At 32.3% G+C, this 14,587-nt stretch overlaps 1 protein-coding gene across 1 annotated transcript; it reads right to left on the bottom strand.

Annotated features, from left to right (window-relative positions):
* Nucleotides 1-12,587: 12,587 nt before the first annotated feature.
* On the bottom strand, nt 12,588-13,449 carry LOC101217347. The gene has a single exon (XM_004138841.3). It carries the CDS (start codon nt 13,350-13,352, stop codon nt 12,798-12,800), a length of 555 nt encoding a protein of 184 aa, XP_004138889.1. The 5' UTR covers nt 13,353-13,449; the 3' UTR covers nt 12,588-12,797.
* Between the last annotated feature and the right edge of the window lie 1,138 nt (nt 13,450-14,587).

Here is a 14,587-nt window from a genome sequence, read left to right as displayed (position 1 = left end):
CATTTGCATTCCTTGTATATGATAAATTGTAGAAATACACGTTATTATAGCCTTTAATGTAGAATAATGGAACCAAAATTCAAGAAAAGTTTATCAAAACACGTAGATTATGTTGTAAATGCATAAATATTTGAAATTACACTTTACATAAGCGTCATGCATGCTTTATTCAATTTTAGTGTCTAAACGCATAATTAAAAATAAAAGAAGAAGTTGATGAATCACAGAGGAAATCACATAAAGACTAGACAAGAAGATCATATCAGAATGCGAGAATAGATTCGCTAGAAAACAAAAGTGGTAGATGAAGATGATTTGACTTGACAACAGAGGTAGCTTTCGACGCTGACATGTTCAAAAAATTAGATTTTCCACCTAAATTTGCCTATAAAATAGCTTCATCACCATCAAAGAAGACGACTCCTGCATGAGTCGAAAAGGTCTGAATAGACCACTCACTCACCTGAAGAGGTGTAGAGTCCTAGAGAGTTGATGGAAAGGAATAGTCTTTCCACCCTCTATAAAGTCCTTTACATCTTTTCTGGTCAGATTGTAATGTGAAGGCTTGTAGTTTGAGTGAAGAGGATCCCATCCTCATGTCCCCCTAACTTGTAACGCCATTTCTATTATTTACATTTTTGTATTTCTTCACATTGTATGTTGTTCATATTGTATAGTGGCCGAACACCTATATTCTTTACTATAATGTCTACTCATAACTTTTTCAATCCATTCACGTCTTTGTTGTTCACTTGTCCTTGTGTTATTTATAGTTTAGATTTGTGATTAATTCTTGACAAGAAGTCTTGCTTATAACTCTTATTGCGTTAGTGAGCTATGTTTATCACTTGGCCGCTGTATATCGACAACTATTCGAAAGGGAAAGTAGCAAGGATAAAACTAGCACGCGCAAGGAGGAGTTTGGAGACAAACTTCAGAATGACAAGATAACTTCCATCATTTGTATTTGGACAGGAGAACAAGTGTGACATTAGGCACCGAGAGGTTGCTGCTCTTAAACGCGGAGTTCTATAAATTTTATATGTGAGTTCTTTTAGATTTACTTTGTTTAGTTGAGCTTAGTCATTTGAATTCTGAAAGGAGACCAACTGTGATGTGTAACGACGCCGATAGGAGCGCGTCTTAATCATACACTAATTAAGCAACTTAATTGTATCGCGTCAAGACTTTCATATAACTTAATCGTCTGGTAACACTAGACATTCCTTGACCCTTTTTTTTAATACGTTAGTTCATCCACGCATATGTTGGGTTTTATGTTCTAAAACTCGTAGATAGTAAATATAATTTATTGACTGTTGTTAACAAAGTGTTATTATTATAATTTCAATATGTGTGATTGATTATATTTTCCTTAATAGCCTAAATCTAATAAACTAATATCCGAAGTTGTTTGATGAGATTTGAACAATATGTAGAGACATACAAGGATCAATGTTCGAGATCAGTTTAAAGGATATATAGTATAAGGATAAGGCTGGGTACCTTATCCTAGTAACACTATGGATACGACTCACTTTGTATTTGATATAAATGTAATGATCTAACGTGTTCATGTAGATGATATGCATGTGAGAGTATCCTATGCAATGAGTTTGCATAAGACTGGACCCCGAAATAGTAACCACTAGACGTAACTCCGTTAACTAGTTGAGTTTCTTTTTCATTAGAATGACCTATGTAACTTAGTCTTAATCTTGAGTGTATTATGAACTCCTGTTCATGAGGGACCGGTCTTTGATTCGTACGGATGAGAGTGGTCAGACTTTCGACTCAATATGCTTATCATTTTGGAGACAAGACCGAGTGAGGAGTTAGGAACATAATCACATAAGATGAAATTCACTCATTTCCGACTTTAGAGTAAGTAAATAAGTGTTCTCTTAAATGGTATCTTTGGAACTTGAACAAAGGGCCTTACTCTTTCTATGACACGAGAGGGGTTTCTGTTTTAATGGTTGGACCATAAACAAGTTGTTCATTAGAAGAACACTGATATTTAGAGACTAGAAGTAACCTAGGGGTAAAATAGTAGTTTGACTCAACTGGTGTTACGAATAGTTGTGAATGACTAACTTACTGTTATTATGGTCTATATTCGTGGACACAAAAATATATCTACAGTGAGAAGAGTTCAACTGTGAGTCTTTGGTGGAGTGTACACATAGTTAGCGAATATTGATTAATGTGGTTAATGAGTTTAGCTAATTAAGCTCATATCGTTGTAATTTTTGGTTTGTAGGTCCATTAAGTCTCCTTTCTAGCTCGTAAAGAGTAATGAGATTTATTTGTATTGGTTGTAATTTGAAATGTTCAAATTTATTTTGAGAATTAATATAATGTAAGGTGATACATTATAATATAAAGTTTATATTTTAATTAAACTTTATTATATAAATTTGATTTTAGATACGATTCAAAATTAATTTATGAGAGAATGAATTTAAATATTAATTTAATGTGAATTAGATCATATTAAAACTATAGGTTTAAATTTAATGTGAATATGATACACATTTGGATAAAATTAAATATAAGATTTAATTTAGTAATTAATTAATTGGACAATGAATTAATAGTTTAGTTTAATTTGATTAAATTAAATTAATTAAATTGAAACTATAAATGACGTGAGAGATAATCATTTAAATATGATTTAAATGAAATATTAATTAAATATAATTTAATTAATTATTAACTTAATTAGTTAATAAATTAAATTATGATTAATTAATTAGTTTAATAAATTAATAGGGAATGTGGGTCATTTTCCCATGTTCCCTTATTCCCTCAACTTCCATCCAAGAAGAGGGAGTAATCGGTATGAAAGAATGGTAGAGAGTTTTTTGTGCTTGATGATCTACCTCTGCCTTTGAGGTATTCTCATGGAAAAAAAAGCTCTCTAAAAATTTTCCTTCTCCAACTTTGGTTTACACAAACCAAAATATCACTTAGAGAATAGGGAGGTTTTCAACTGGTAGTGTCTTCAAATTTAGTGATTGGTAGATCCAGAGTCCTCAACAAACGTAAGTGCCTAGTCTTACTCTTCTTTGTAATTCTATGTAATTTGAAAGCTGCTTACTCTAGTTTAGAAATTCGTTTTTGTACTATTGTTAATGTATTTGGTATTATTTAAAATCCCTATTAAATTAAGTAATGGTTTTGTAATTCTTCCATTGTGTTTGGGCTCTTATACGTTCAACTTTAACCATCCCAACCACCCTCATTAAATCATTTTACAGATTCTCTAGATTGACATAAGTAGGCATAGTTTTTCTCACATTCTTTTATACTTTATAATCTATTCTTTTATACTGCCTTATTGATAAATAGACCCTTCGACTCTAGATCACCTAGGAAAACCTATTGTTTCGCCTACATTTGGACAAACAATAGAAAGACTTGTACAGCGAGGACTTAGATGTACTGACTAAGGATATTGGAAGCATTTTGCATGCATTGATCATATCCACTCGCATGATGATGAGATTCATGAAGAGCATTTTACATGCAATGATCCTAAATCAATGACACATCATGTGGATTAAACTCAAAAGTACTATAACAACATAGGTAACAAAACTATTTCTCATATTGCCGAATCTTTGTTGTCTAGAATTAAAAGTCATCAATAAGTCCGTGGAGTTGACCAACCAGGTCAGGTTGTAGGCATGGTTGAGTGAGATTGACTCTTACAAACTCACAAACCAAACATACAAACATACAAACAAACAAACTACAACCCAACCAGAGAAATCCACACCACAACAAGCAACATACTTTCAAGCTAACTGATTGCTGGTATTCTCAAACAAAATTTTGATTTGTGTGTTAGCAAGTTGGGTCTTTATGACATTTACGTTCTTACAACTCAACTTGAGGGGGAGCGTTAGAAATAATGGGTTTAGGTCATGTTGAAAGCTCTCTGGATAGCTAAGATTTGCTTTCCCTAATTTTTTATTCTTTTAATTAAGGTCATGTTGCCTATAAATATTTTCTCCCTTTGTACCTTTAGTATTATCAAAAAATAATAAAAACAAAATATAGTGGTTTCTCTCTCTCGGTATTCAGGTTTCCACCTAAATCTGTGTGTGTTCTGTCTCTACTTTCAATAACTTTCAATAATTTGGTTGTGACGTGGTTTCCTTTAATATATATAATGCTATGAAATTATTTGAGTAACATTTCTCTTTATGCTTGATTGATACTTATGATCTTGTTGATGAGATATTGATGAACATCGTAATGAGATAATAACCCATTCTATTCTATTAATTTTGATCTTCATCATGTTTCTAATAATACACTAGCTGTGATCATTTCTAAAGAGCTGACACCCACACATGAAAATACTTTGTTACAGATGTTGAGAATGTATAAAAAGACAATAGGATGAACTTTAGATGGAATCAAAGGAATAATCCCTCACTTTGTTTGAATAAAATCACTTTAGAGGAAGGAGCTAAAGCTATCACACAAGCATAAAGGAGACTCAGTCCTACAATGAAAGAGGTTGTACTCAAGCAAATCATAAAGCTTCGTGAGACCAGAATAATCTACCTCGTTCCTGCAGTACATGTGTAAGTCTTATTCATGTTGTGTATCCAAAAGGACTGACATGATAATTGTTGAGAATGACAAATGTGAGATAGTGCCCATGAGGGTTGAAAACAGATGGAAGACTATCGAAAGCTTAATGAGGTAACCAAAAAAGACCATTTTTCTATTCATTTTCTTGACCAAATGGTGGAATGCTTGACCAAATGGTGGAATGCTTCACCGGAAAACCTATCTTATTTTCTAGCTCACATTTGTTATGTAACAAATATTTAGAAAAAAATGGAACAAAGTCGTGAGTGCAAATTTTCATTTTCAATAATATTTCATGAAAAATATATTATTATTTTTTGTTTTTTTTAATGTAATAATTTTTAAATCTACATATTTATATTACAAAAAAATCATGTAGAAATTATCGGTATTTCTTTATTGCTACAGTTGTAGTGTATTATTGGAGCATTAGTAAAACATTAAAATATTTTTTTAAAACATATTTTAGTGTGTTTATTATATAGTGTCTGATGCCATCTATATAAATTTTTTAGATCTGTCACTGCCTCCATTCATTAAATGTAGGACGCTCCACTTGTTAGGAAATAAACCCTAACAAGTGGAGTACTCTAAAAGTAATGAATGAAGGTCGATTAATTAAAAACTCTAGTTAACTATTCTTGTATCATTAGAGCTTATAACAACCCGAACCAATGCAAAAAAATTTAAATAATTTAAATTCATTAGAAGAAAAATATAGTTATTGGTATTCATATAATTAATATTATATACAAGTATCATTGCATGACATTCAGATTAAAACTATACCTTTGTTGGAGAATTACTTATTTGAATATGATTCAAATAAATAACTATTTTATTTTAACATGAGATATTAGATATTCCGATTCTTGTTAGAGAGAGATACCAAGGAAGACTTTGTGATGGTAAATTTATTGAAAGAAGACAAACAAAAAAGATCACTCAGAATTTTCAACAGCTCTGTACGTCAAAGGGTAACATATGCTCAACAATTTTTTAAAATTACTGTTTTAAATAAATTACAGAAAGCATCCCAATTGCTACTGCTACAGGATTGAACAGTTCAATCTCTTCAATTATTAATTGCTTTCTTACTTGTAATTCACCAACCCTTCACTTATTTTCACTAGTCACCACCTCATTTCTTTTAAAACAAATCTTTCTTAAAATGAAATTTCATAATCTAGTCTCCTCATGAAAAATGGTACTTAAAATAGTTCTTATGTTACTAGCTACTTGTTGATAGTGTATTAACATTAGTTTGATTCTGAAATTGATCCAACTTTCACAACCATATTAGTTGAACATTGAATATAACATAATGAGAATTTTGACTTTGAACCCTATAATTTAGTGATAACCATAGAGGTATTTTGTAGCATGTGCATCATTGTTGATTTTCTCAACTACCTCCTCTACTTGCAACTTTGACAAATAGAATGGTCTAAAAATGCCAAACTTCACATAAACTAAGGGTATGAGCCACACAATTCCAACTACAAAAATTAATGATTTTAGGTGATCAAAACAACCATAATTTGTTGTGTTGATCACATTTAACATAATGAGTAATGCTCATTCCAACCAATAAATATAATAATCCCATTATAACAACCACCAAAATAACCCCTTCCCACATTTTTTTTTGGACTTTTATCTGTACTATGTTTAACACTGTCACACTAAAATATCATATTATTGGAACATTAAAATAAATATAGAAAGTCAATTTTGTGAGCCATACCCAATTTTGCGAACTATTAAATTGAAACTTATTTCCTTTAAAAGAAAGAATTGAGATCTATTTCCACTTTCGCTTTCATATTATACCCTCCAGGTCTAGTGCTACATTTTTATATTTAAAATATGCGACTAACCTTTCTTTTTTATTATTATTATTTGAAAACAATATCTAATTGGATATTGAATTGGAGAGATTTTATTGAGGATAAGAATGGTAAGTTTGTTTGGTCAGAAAAGTGTGAACAAACCTTTCAAGAGCTGAAGAAGAGGTTACTCTCAGCGTCCATCTTGACACTTCCTGTTATGGACAAAAAGTTTGCAGTTTATTGTGATGCTTCAAGACAAGGTCTACGGTATGTGCTTATGCAAGAAGGAAAGGTAATAGCTTATGCATCTAGATAGTTGAAAAAGCATGAGTGTAATTATGCTACGCATGACCTTGAGTTAGTGGCAATAGTATTGACTTTGAAAATATGGAGACATTAACTGTTTGGTGAAAAGTGCCACATTTTCACAAACCACAAGAGTTTGAGATATATCTTTGATAAGAAGGAATTGAACTTGAGGCAAAGAGAAGATGGTTAAAGCTAATGACGGATTATGATTGTACAATAGAGTACCACCCAGGCAAGGCTAATGTCTTGGCAGATGCCTTGAGTAGGAAGTCGAGACTTTCGAAGAGTGCCTTGTGTAGCTTTGTTGAGAGAGCTAAAGAGTTCCAAGGTAGTTATGACTGTAGAGAGTTCAGGGAGCTTGCTAGCTCAATTTCAGATTAGGTCTTCCCTAGTAGCTGAGATTGTGGGAAGATAGTTGGAGGACAATCAACTTTGAAAAAGGCTTGGAAAGTCCAAGTAGGGCCAGGACACCGAGTTTCAGTTGAGGTTAGAGATTCAAGGTTTACCTCTATGTTTTGGCCTAGTTTGCAGAAGGCCTGGGGACTAAGTTAAAGTTCAATACTGCTTTTTACCCCAGACAGATGGTCAGTTACAGAAGACCATCAAGAACTTAGAGGACATGTTGAGAGCTTGTGTCCTTCGGTTTAAGGGAAGTTGGGATACCCACGTGTCACTTATGGAGTTTGCCTACAATAAAAGATATTATTATAGTATTGAAATGACACCTTTTGAGGCTTTGTATGTTAGACTTTGTCACACCCTAGTTTGCAAGACAACCAAAACGCAGGAAGTGGAGCAGAAAGGATGTGATTTAGCTTAAACTTTACTATTGACCTTATTGCTAATCTTATTCTCAACTCCTTTTAAACTATCAACAAAACTCAAAACGCAACGATGATCAACCTAAACGGCGAGAATAGTGAATACATACCCAAATGTATACTTTATTAATAACATACATTTGATACATAATTACAACACTTTGACGAAATAACTAATACTTAACAATTTTCAAAACATCTGGAGTCATTTCGCCGCAAAACCTTCAACATTCTTCTCTACTTGGCCTAAACGCTTGATCGTGGAAGATAGATTTTGAAAATGTAAATCTAAAAGACTTAGTGAGGTTTTATGAAATCCTTTTCGCAATACCTTTTCATAATGATTTTTGCAAAAATAATATCAAGTCATTTAAACACACCAACAAATCATTTCATTTCGCATAAACCTTTCTTTATGCTTAACAAATAATTTCACGACTATTTCATTTCGCCAAGGATCCCAAATCACTCTCTACGCTAGGTCACATAACTTTGCGTTTAGATTATTGAATTATCAGCATCCGAGAGTATTCTGATTCGTTCTTGTTGCTCAGACCGCTAAGCATTATACGCTCCATTCAACGCATAAGTCAACTTCATCACCACATAGTTTCATACACTCATGGTGGCCTTTAACTCTTTATGTGCACATAAAAGTTAGCTTATTCAAAGGAAGTAACTACTCGTTTGTAAAATATATCATAAACATTAAGATCAAATCATGTTTTGAACCTCATAATACTTTTTCATATAAATCTCTTTTAGAAATCAAATTGAATCGAAATCACTAACTCATATCAGTAGATATTTATAAGAAAATATTTGGCATAAAATATTAAGGAGAACACTCACAAAACTATGAAAGAAAAGCACTCACCACACTTTACTAAAAATCCTCTCCTTCCTTCTCTTCTCGCGGAACAAATCGCCGTACTTAACACTTGTATTTTCCTCTTCTTGTCAAAGTAAAACAGCAACATTTTAGCTTTTTTCTTTTTTTTTTTTTGAAAAAAACTCTTGTGATTACTTAATGACCAAATTCTCTTATTTATAGAGTCCTTAAACTAACTTATTCATCCACAAACTCTTCTCAGTTCGTCAGCTCCTGCTTAACACTTTATACGTATAAATTTAATATTTAACCCAACCATGCTTAACTCCTTAATCTTACACGTTAACCCCTGTCAAATTAGATTTGATATTTTCTTCGCCAGACCTTACTTCTCGCCTAACCCCATACCACAAATAACTTTAACCATTTAAGACTTCTCGAATAACCTTATCGCGTGGTTATATTTTTGCTATAAGAAATCTTCCTCGTGAACTAACCAACTTTTACTCGCTTAGAACTCTTATAGCGAACTTAAACTTCAGGCTTCAAATAACCTTATCGCGTGGTTATATTTTGACAAGTTTTGTATTATACAGTTATATGACTCCCATATAATCTGCATATGTTTGAAAATATTAGTAAACCAATTAAATGAACGTTATTAATGGGTAAATGAATAAATCAATATGACGAGTGGAATCGTACTTGGTTATATGGTAGTGTGTCCAACATGTATCGGTATTGAAGTTAAACATAGGTAGGTGTTCTAATGATAGAGAAGTCATCATTCCATCTATACAAAGTAAGTTTAGTATTAGTTATTGTTAATAAACATGTTAAATAGTGTTAACAAGTTAGAAATAGTTACTGTACTGCTAATGATCTATCACCCTATTGATCCTTATACCGATGTATTCATCAAGGTGTTATCACAGGAAACCGATCCCGTGCCCAAATTTGTAGCACTAGAATAGCATCAATAACTGATGTCTAGCATAATTGTTTGATTTGTACAACCATGCAAGACAACCAACTTGCCTACTATATGTCCTAATGCAATGTTAAAATCTTCTAGTAAAGGGAGGTGTACATTTAGTATTATCGGAGAAAACTAACCTTCTACTTAGTGTGAGAATACAGACTCGAGTGTACTGTTGTATTTGGTTTCATCAACATCTTCAGGTAGATGGGCAGAATTATTAAACTGTTGTATTAACCACGACAAGCTAAGACGACTTTCCTTCAAAACATTATCATTTATTTCAACTCGAGTAAATATTTTCAAGGGCTCTTAAGAAGAATAGCAAATTATGACTTTTACTTTGGGAAAATAGCAAATTTATTTTTAAATTGTTAGAATAGCAAAACTGAAAAATCTGAAAAATAAATAAATGGAACAATGTCTCAAATGCCTCTAGCTAATTCAAAAACTGTTCTAAATACAATTGTTCACCTAAAACCCAAATACGAGTAATTAAATAACACATCCTGGATGAAAAGTGCACGTTTAATTTAGATATTCAAAGCTGAAAAGAATCCAACTTCACTATCTTCCACTTTCCTAGATTCCATCAAATCTTCGTCAAACCGATTATAGATTATTTTTCGTTTGGCGCAAAGGTGAGCTTTTTCAAGAGATTTTCTTCTTCACTCGTTTGAGCTCTAGTTCTTAGAAAATTTTGTTCTCAACATGATTATACTTCTTAATTGTTGCACGCACATTCAGGCGATCTCTAAAATTTTGTCAAGGTCAGAAAGAAAAAATGTAAAATGTAATATCTTTTTAGTTTTTAATTATAGTTTATATATAGATTCAGTTGTGAATATAAAATATATATTTTTATTATTTAATTATTCTTTTAAATTACAGCAACAATATATCCACTTGATTTTTAGGACAGATACAGTGTAATTACATCCAAATACATTGTATTCGATATCAAACATCAACCACATACCATGTATTCTCCCTTTCCGTCTTCTATCATCTTTGGTCTCTTCCAAAATACTAAAAATTAATATTATTTTAACTTCAAGGGGTAATTAAGAACAAATACCACAAAACCCCAACGATCACAAAGTTACTAAAATCCAGCAACTGATGGTGTCTGGAAGTTTTGGCAAAACCGGTGAACGAATGGTGATGAAGCAGACTGACGCGGCTGGGCGTGCGATGCATGAAGGAACAAACAGCGCAAAGGCGCTCGACTTCAGATGAAGTAAAAATGCAACTAGCCACGTGCAGCGGAGGAGACGTTTCCTTACGGCTTAGTTCTCAGTTAACAGAATAGAGGGGATGACTACAAATGTGGAAATCTCGACTAAACGGAGATGGAGGTGTCGTCGACGTCTAGGGTTTGGTGAGAGTGAAGAAGATGACAAATAGTACTAATAATACTATTATTAATAATAAATATTATTATATTATTCTTTTCCCTTAAATATCTTCCTTTTTCTTTTTTCTTTTCCAATTTAAATAAAACAAATATTTTCTTTTCAATAATTCATTCCAAAAATAAAATATTCATTTTTTTATAAATTTTAGAATATAAATTATTCGAAAATGTTAAGTTTATGTTTGCCATTATTTAGAAAATTGGGGTGGTTTTGGAAATTAGTTATGTAAACTGGCGGGTTTTTTGAAATTATTGGAATGCATTGGACCTAATGTTGATTATCGTCCCGTCGTGTTCTCCTTTTGAAGAGATGCATTCAGCTGTTGTTTAAATAGAGTTGGGCATCCTAAAAGTAATGAAATTAAAAGGAATTATATATTTATATGTTTTCATTTTGTTACGGTAATTGAAATGATATAAAATTAAATATCGTGGCCTTTCCTTTCATATTTTAATTAATGTAAATAGAGTTGTAATTTCCACGTTTAAAAAGTAAGAATTTGGAATGAATGAAATCTGAAAATTCTAGAATATAAAATTTTGTTCTTGTGTGTTTTTATGATAGAATGCATGAAAATTTGGAGTATTCAAGTGAAGATTGGCCCGTCTTGATTGTGGAGTGCTTTGAAGATCAAGGATTGATGGGAGTTTCTAAGTTCGTTTGTCCAATCCTTGGTTTGTTATATCATCTAAGAAACTTGAATCTAACATGTTGTGCGACTGTTGGGGTTGAAATCAAATTAGTTTTGTGATTGTTAGAGTTGTGTTCTTTGAGTCTTATTGTTTAACATGGTTCTTAGAATTTTTCGACGCATAAATGCTCGTCGGGACCAATGTTAGGAGAAAGTGAAGGGAGAGGAATTCCCAACGCCTTTATGGACGACATCGGAAATTCTCATGGAGAGAACTCTCAACGTTACATGTTGTGCGTTAAGAAATCTTCCAACTTCTTTTTAAAAATATACCTTCCATTTAAATGGAAGGTATATATATGCACCATTAAGTTCCTAATATCACCCTAGTAAATTCCTATTATGTAGCCTTTAAAAAATTCCAATTAAATTCTAACTATTAAATAAAAATTAATTAACTAAGATTAAAGGTGCAACTAAATTCAAAACAAGACTCTTTTCCAGAACATTGCAGCAGGATAAATAGACAACTACGTCAAATTAGAAGTTGTAAATGTAATAACATTTTAAAACATTGCTATATTTGAAATTATTTTAGTTGTTATCCTATCCTGAGATTGTTATTTGTGTGGCCTTCCTTTCTCTATTCATGCTCGTCTATTCTGGATCTACACTCATTGTTTTTTCTTCCAACATGCAATCTACAACTGTGTTCCTTCTTATTTATAATTCATTGATCTCTCTTCTTCGTTAGTTTCAAACCAAATGTGATGGACCTTTCCCCATTGGAATGTCAGTTTTCCCCCCTTTTTGCGAGCACCGAGGGTGAGAATTGAGTAGTGGGATGATTTCTAACTAAGAGCAAATTAAGGAGGAGAAAATGAATGAGTAAAAGAAGAACCAAGAGAAGTGGGAGCGAGCCAAAACTCCTAATGGCGCCATCACTCCTCTCTAAAGCAGTTATTCGCAATCTAATTAGGAATTTAGTTTCTTCAAAGACACTAAACTGGAAAAAGCTTTTACAGCTATTTTGGTCAATAGTAGCTGATTTCTATGAATTACGTAAGAAAGGAAAAGGTTTGATGGAAAGATCAGGTAGAAAGCATTTCGCCATTATTGGAAAAGAAAAATGCAATGAGAATTGGGAGAGGTGATAAGACACAAAAGTAATGTATAGTATATTATATTATTTGAATGAATAACCCCTTCAATATAGAAGCCATAATTTAATTCCGAAACATACATTAACAAACATATAAAAATCAATAAGAAAGAATACATATATGAATATGACTCACAAATTGAATCATCAAACAAAGTTTAAATTAAGAATGAGAAATAAAAATGTGTGTTGATTTGTGTTTCTAAACAGGAAATGGTGCTGCCCAAGTTGAATCTTCAAATTGCTGAACCTTAGCACTTCTCTTCAAACCCTCACCATTTCCATTCCCTTCGACATACATATAATACTTCAAACAAAACGCAAGAACAAGAACAACCCACTCCAAACAAAAGATCAATCCACTCAATCCGCCGCCCAACTTCAAAATCACCGATCCATCTTCCTCTCGGACATATGATTTCAATTCACCCAGGAAGTCGGCGGTTCTAGTGAAGACGAGGACGGTGACGGAGCCTTGGAAGATGGCGGTAAGGACGGTGAAGACCATGTGGACGCCGAACCAGCGGCCGGTAGAGGCGGATGCCATGGCGCAGCCAGAGACGGCGCCGGCAATGGTGAAGGCGTGGAGGAAGATGATGAAGAAGCCGCAAACGGAAGGGAGAAGACGGAGGGAGAGGGTGAGGAAAATGCAGCTGGAGGCAGCGCCGAGGAGGATGTAGTTACAGAGGAGGAAGAGCTTGTGGATGTTGTAGTGTGAGCTAGAAATTGAGGTTGAAGATGAAGGTGAAAGACCCATTTGTTGAGGGGGAGAGAAGGAAATTTTGGGGGATTTTTAGATTGAAGAAGAGATGGAGATGATGAGATTGAGGATGTGAAGGAAGGAGAAGGGGAAATGGAAGTTTATAGGGATTTGAAGGTTTAGGGGGCAACGGTCATTTTTCTTTTCTATGTTCATATTTAAAATTTGAGAGACGTTAGAATGGGAATGATTGGAATAAAATGAGGTTAATAACAGCTACTTTTTATTTGTTTGTTTCTTGAAAGATGTGATTTATGTTTTTGGCTTTTGAATTTAGTTTGGTGTTATCTCCTCCGATCTGAGTTTTACGACTGCTTTTTAACCAAACGGCTAGTTCTTGTTGTCGGTGTAATATATCAAAACTTTTTCTTTTTAAGAATAATAATAAAAAAAAAAGCTCTCTAAGTCCAAAAACTACTAAGGAAGCACTTGCCGGGTTGTGGGGACAATGTAGTTTATTGTAGTCTGAGTTATAGTAATACGTGTATTATTATAGTCTGGTTTATTATTTTAATATACGTTGTAATAGTTAATGTATTGAGTACATGTTATTACAACTTAAATATATAAATTAATTTTATACAATTATTTTTTATCATACAAATAATTAGGGACGTTGCAAAAATAACAAAAAAACATTATGATAATAACATCTATGTCACTATATTTTTTAAATTGTAAAAATAGCAAATTTAAAAATAGATAACTCTCTAATAGTCATATGATATGTGAAAAAAAGAGACTATGGACTGTTTTGTTTTATAAATTTGTTTGTTATCTAATATAATTTACCAAATATTTTTGTACATGAAATATTATTTTTGGAAATATAATTAAAACTATATGTTTCACTCAATATTAATTTATGTTAAAAAAAACTTTTTTTTTTTTTTTTTGTCATTTTGGGAGATCTCTTACTTAAAGTTTAACACTTAATCTCATAGTAAGTATTTTAAATATTTTATCATATTTTCCTTAGTACTCCTATAGTAAGTATTTTAAAATTTTATCTATGTCATGTTTACAAAATTCTAAAACAACATGCTATATTTTTTTTATCATATTTTTAAAATGCTACCCTCTGCAACTTTTCAATTAAATAACAAAGGATATCATTAACAATTGGATAACAATGAATATCAAATAGCAATTAGATAGTAATCAAATAACATCAAGATAACAATAAATATCATTGATAATTAGTGGTAATGATATGACAATCAAATAAAGTC

Source organism: Cucumis sativus, chromosome 2 (assembly GCF_000004075.3).
Source record: "Cucumis sativus cultivar 9930 chromosome 2, Cucumber_9930_V3, whole genome shotgun sequence".
NCBI lineage: Eukaryota > Viridiplantae > Streptophyta > Magnoliopsida > Cucurbitales > Cucurbitaceae > Cucumis > Cucumis sativus.
Note: the sequence above shows the minus strand (reverse complement) of the source record. Positions and strands in the feature narration are given on the sequence as shown.